Source organism: Rattus norvegicus, chromosome 6 (assembly GCF_021556685.1).
Source record: "Rattus norvegicus strain SHRSP/BbbUtx chromosome 6, alternate assembly SHRSP_T2T, whole genome shotgun sequence".
In the NCBI taxonomy this organism is placed as follows: domain Eukaryota; kingdom Metazoa; phylum Chordata; class Mammalia; order Rodentia; family Muridae; genus Rattus; species Rattus norvegicus.
The window spans coordinates 132377501-132382992 of record NC_141539.1 but is presented as its reverse complement, the minus strand read 5'-3'; the positions used below and the strand labels follow the sequence as shown (position 1 = coordinate 132382992).

General features: G+C 48.3%; 1 protein-coding gene across 1 annotated transcript; it reads right to left on the bottom strand.

The window, feature by feature from the left end:
* Nucleotides 1–4353: 4353 nt before the first annotated feature.
* On the bottom strand, nt 4354–5463 carry LOC148005459 (uncharacterized). Its single transcript, XM_087555017.1, has one exon. The coding sequence runs from the start codon at nt 5461–5463 to the stop codon at nt 4354–4356; it is 1110 nt and encodes a 369-aa protein (XP_087411143.1).
* Between the last annotated feature and the right edge of the window lie 29 nt (nt 5464–5492).

Sequence of the window (5492 nt, the reverse complement as noted above, 5' to 3'; positions counted from 1 at the left end):
GTGTGTATTCAAGTGTGTGTGTGTGTGTGTGTGTGTGTGTGTGTGTGTGTGTGTGTGTGTGTGTGTGTGTATGTGTGTGTGTGTAGTGGATGCAGCCAGGAGTTGACACTGTGTATCTTTCTCAAGCACTCTCCCCTTTACTGTTATCTACAGAGGCATAATCTCTTAGTGAACCCTGAGCTCACAGAGTCTGTGAGTCTTGCTGGTCATCTTGCTTCAGGGATCCTGTCTCTGCCTCCTACGGGCTGCAATTGCAGGCAGACCAATAAGCCCATGTGGGACATTTAGGCAGATTCTGTAGGTCTGCACGTGAACCCCTATGCCTGCACAAGCTTCGCCCACTGAACCACATTGCCAGAGTTACACTCAGTAAAGCAGCAGCCAGGGTTGGCAAATGGCTTTGGTAGAAGTGTTTGCTCAGTCACTTGACTTTCTCTTGTCTTGTGTGACTTTCTCCGTTTTGGCTACCTGAGAGTCAGCTGGGCCTCACTCTCCAGGTATCATGGGCCTCAGGTTTCACACCAACATTTCCTAGTGAAGCCAAGAGAGACGGAGCAGACTGGACCATGTACACCTCTATCGGACACCTCTGAGCTCTCTGCATTCCCTGCAGACATTCAACAGCTGGTGTGGGATGGAAATCAGGGTTGGCGGGGGTGAGGGGTGTGTCCAACACAGTACATTGTTATCATCTTGGGTTCAGAATGTTCATGCTCAACTGGACTCAGTTTTTCTTTTCCACCAAAGCATTCTTCAATTTCCCACCAATGAGTAAGAGTCTATGTCAAGGACCCCTACTCCACCGGTGTTATCTGTGCCTGCTACTGGGTATCCACTTCCGTTCTGCCACTGTAGAACTGATTAGCTGCTAAGGACTTCCAGTTCTAAGGATCCATGCCCCCCACCCCCAACAAACATAACAAGAACACTTGGAGTTTTACAAAGTGAGTCTTCCTCAGGCTATCACAGTATGTGGCTTAGGACATGCCAGTTAACCCCTCAGTCTCTTTACTGCCTGGAAGACGATGGGGCCTGACTAAATATTCAGACTTGTGTCTTTCACGTTCTTGAATCTTTTTGATTTTCTAAGACATGGAATCTGTATCATCAGGCAAAGAAAATTAAATAACAATCTCCCTAGACTTCCCCCTGGAAACCTGTGATTGTGAAATTTAATATAGATTGTGTTTATGTACAGTATTTAACATTAGGTAGAGGGCTCTGAGGTCATAGGGTAATTTCGCCAAAATAATTGTTCCACAACTGGAAACAACATTTTAAAGTCACCAAAGGGAAAATAGCTCTGCTTTAAACAGGGTCTTCCAAAAATGTCCGCAGCAAAGTCAGAAAGCAACTGGGTTCCACGCTTACCAAGCAACACACCTGAGAAGGATGGCGTAAAGGCAGAAGGCCCAAGTTCACACCGTGAGTCCAGTTCGTCAAAATGGAGGATGGGAAACCATCTCTGTGCTGGGAGTGCCCGTGCCATCCAGTTCAGCATGCACAAGAGAAAGCAGAGGCAAAAGGACAGAGTTGAAAGCTGCCACTGGTTACTAAGTTAGGGTGTGTGTGTGTGTGTGTGTGTGTGTGTGTGTGAGAGAGAGAGAGAGAGAGAGAGAGAGAGCATGTGTGTGTGTGTGTGTGTGAAAGCATGTGTGTGTGAGTGTGTGTGTGAGAGAGCATATGAGTATATGTGTGTGTGTAGTTTGTGCCAAAGCATGTGTGTATGAATGTGTGCATGAGTATATGAGAGCATTCGAGTGTGTGTGTGAAAGTATGTGTATGTGAGAGAGCATGTAAGTGTATGTATGTGTGTGAGAGAGCATGTGAGTATATGTATGTATGTGTGAAAGCATGTGTGAGAGAGCATATGAGTGTATGTATGTGTGTGAGAGAGCATGTGTGTGTGAGTGTGTGCATGAGTGAGTGTGTGTGTGAGAGAGCATATGAGTGTATATATGAATGTAAGAGAGCATGTTTGTGTGTGCGTGTGTGAAAGCATGTCTGTGTGTGTGCATGAGTGTGCGTGTGAGAGAGCATGTGAGTGAGTGTGTGTGTGTGTGTTTCAAGTGTGTTTCTATGTGCACAACTTCCTCATGGTTTCAGAGATGTGGGGCCTGTCATTTGGAGTTCTGTTTGCTCATTTTACATTAACACCATTGTCATTTCCATGTTGCAACTGTTTCAATAATTATCATTTATACTCTACCAGAATTTAATTATTCTGTGCTCTGTGATTGACTGCTATGGGTTCCCCTTTTCCCTTTGTTTTATTACATATAACCCTTCAATAAAGATCTGTGTGAACTTACCGCGTATTTGTTTTCAGGTTATTTCCTTTGGGTAAATCTCTCCAAATAGGAAAATGTTGGAGTCATGTTTCCTCTTTAGCGTCTTGTCAATTTTAGGCAGTATTGATTAACTTTTTTCCACCAGTGACAGTGATGATTGTCTCCAAGCCTCCTCATCCCCTTCCTGTGCATCACAATTTTGTTAGATGCGTTGCTCTTTGTCAGGGCCTATGGCAAGAGTGTGCCACTCTGCCACCATGAGTCCCTAGACTGTTGGCTGAGGGATTTCTTCGGAAGCAGCCACTGCCCAGCTTTGGTCACTCTGTTTATTTCCTGAGTCTATCATTTGGATCCTTTTCTCTTCTCATCAGCTCCCATCATTGATTTTTTTTTCATGAAATATATTATGTGTTAAAAATTGGCAAATTCTGGGTATGTTTTGCTTTGAGAGAGTCTGTTTCTACGCCATGATTGTCGCGAACTGTATACGCAGGAGTTGCCATCAGATTGGATAAGCGAATATCAGTCAGGGAAACAAAGAAGATGGGGTTAAGACCAGGACTTTAGAGGCAGGAGTTTTAGCCTCCATCACCTCTCAGTTCATGTGAGCCGGACCTCAGAGTTCTCCACTGAGTCACAGGCTAACAGTGGTACCCACTGGGTGAGGTGGGATAGCATATGCACAGGTCTTTAGTGCTTCACCTGCTCCACAGTGAATTGATGAGGGGAATGGATTGGCATTCCTAAATCCGATCTAAAAGTTGTCAGGCTCATTAATGTGTCTGGACACCCAACCTTAGTCCATGTAACCAACCCTAACCTGGATACCCAAGAGTAGCTTAGGTGCCCAACCATAGCCTAGGCATCCAGCACTTACACAGGCACCCAGGACCTGCCACAAGCTGGGGCACCCAGTGCTAACCATGTACCCAACACTAGCCCAGGTGCCTAGCATTAGTCCAGGCACTCAGCGCAAAATCCAGGGACCCAAGGTGGGGCCAAGGACATCAGACATCATCAGTTCCTACTAAAGACTGAAAGGTGGAAAGAATCAGGGACAGATGTCTGTTTCCCTCATGGAGAGGAGGCTCGCTCCAGTGATCCTAAACCTTTGTTAAGGCAAGGACTAGTTTGACCCCGTCATTGTTTTCTTCCTCTTAGATCCAAGATTCTGTGCAGCCTGAGCATCTCCGTTCATCTTCAGGAAGAGAAAACTCTGTAGAGAGCCTGATACATACTGAATGGCTTTTTAAAATGTTGTTTTTTTTCCTCTTAAAACAATAAGGAACGAATAAACACGCCCATGAAATTCAACAAGCGGTTGGCATTTACAGAGGTGTCTTTGTTCACAACCATTTGTCAGAAGCTACAAAGTGCAGATTTCTTGAGACTTACCCTGAGTTCTGAGCAGCTAAGACCCTCGCCTACAATCAACAAAATGCCATAGATTAGTGCCCAGCCCCCAGGAAGAGCACAGGTGCTGAACAATTACCATATGTGAAAATGCTCAGCTGTAAAGGGGCACGGTTACAGAGATACTGTCTGTGATCTTATGGCTGCAGAGCGTCTCTCTGTTGAGCAGATCTCTGCTTTAAGTGATGTCCTTGAAACGAAGGCACAATCAAGGAGCTTGATAAAGTCAAACGCTTCAGTGATCTAAACAAAAGGCAGTTGGAAGATGTCTGTTCAGCATCCAGGGAGGGGGGCTGGATCTGTGGGGAGACATGTCACATCCCTGCTCCCTGCTTCTTTGGCTGAGGAAGCTGGCGTGTGAGAGTTGGTGAGGGACATATTTCTTGATGATATTTTTTTTTTCCTCAAGGACCAGGATCAGAAAAAATCCACCCCAAGGGTAGTTGGAGGGAAGAAAAATAACAAGGCTCATTGGTGTCTGGGGACTACCACATGGCTCTCAGCCTCTCTAATCATCAGAGCATGGCTTGGCTGGCTGGAAATTTTACATAAAACCCTCCTGACACCTTCACTTCACTTGTCCATCATCACTGAGAAGCCATCGTCTTTCCTGAGCCAAATCTCCTCTTCCTTCATTTTTCTCATTTCCTCATTTCCTCTTTTCCTCTCCTCGTTTCCTCGTTTCCTCCTCCTCCTCCTCCTCCTCCTGCTCCTCCTCCTCCTGCTCCTCCTCCTCCTGCTCTTCCTCCTGCTCCTCCTCCTCCTGCTCCTCCTCCTGCTCCTCCTCCTCTTCCTGCTTCTGCTCCTCCTCCTGCTTCTGCTCCTCCTCCTCCTCATCCTCATTCTCTTCCTTCTCCTCCTCATTTTCTTCCTCCTCTTTCTCCTGCTCCTCCTCCTCCTGCTCCTCCTGCTCCTCCTCCTGCTCCTGCTCCTCCTCCTCCTGCTCCTGCTCCTCCTGCTCCTCCTCCTCCTGCTCCTCCTCCTGCTTCTGCTCCTCCTCCTCCTCATTCTCTTCCTTCTCCTCCTCATTTTCTTCCTGCTCCTCCTCCTCCTGCTCCTCCTCCTCCTGCTCCTCCTCTTCCTGCTCCTCCTCCTGCCCCTCCTCCTCCTCCTGCTCCTCCTCCTCCTGCTCCTCCTCCTCCTCCTCCTGCTCCTGCTCCTCCTCCTCCTCCTCATTCTTTTCCTTCTCCTCCTCATTTTCTTCCTGCTCCTCCTCCTCCTGCTCCTCCTCTTCCTGCTCCTCCTCCTGCTCCTCCTCCTCCTCCTGCTCCTCCTCCTCCTGCTCCTCCTCCTCCTCCTGCTCCTGCTCCTCCTCTTCCTGCTCCTCCTCCTCTTCCTGCTCCTCCTCCTCTTCCTGCTCCTCCTCCTCTTCCTGCTCCTGCTCCTCCTCCTCCTGCTCCTCCTCCTCCTGCTCCTCCTCCTCCTCCTCCTGTTCCTCCTCCTCCTCCTCCTGTTCTTCCTCCTCCTGCTCCTCCTCCTCCTTCTCCTCCTCCTCCTGCTCCTCCTCCTCCTGCTTCTCCTCCTCCTGCTTCTGCTCCTCCTTCTGCTTCTGCTCCTCCTCCTCCTCATTTTCTTCCTCCTCTTCCTCATTTTCTTCCTCCTCTTCCTCCTGCTCCTCCTGCTCCTCCTGCTCTTCCTGCTCCTCCTCCTCCTCCTCCTCCTCCTCCTCCTCCTCCTCCTCCTCTATTAACTTCTGTGTCTTCCTTGTGGGACTGGGGATGCATGTGTGGAATGGGGATGAGGTGGATTTCAACATCATCTCTAACCTTCTTGGACAACTCCCACGCT

Bases quoted from the DNA above. Each gene is read 5' to 3' on its own strand.
- LOC148005459 (XM_087555017.1), bottom strand. From the start codon at position 5,463: ATGATGTTGAAATCCACCTCATCCCCATTCCACACATGCATCCCCAGT.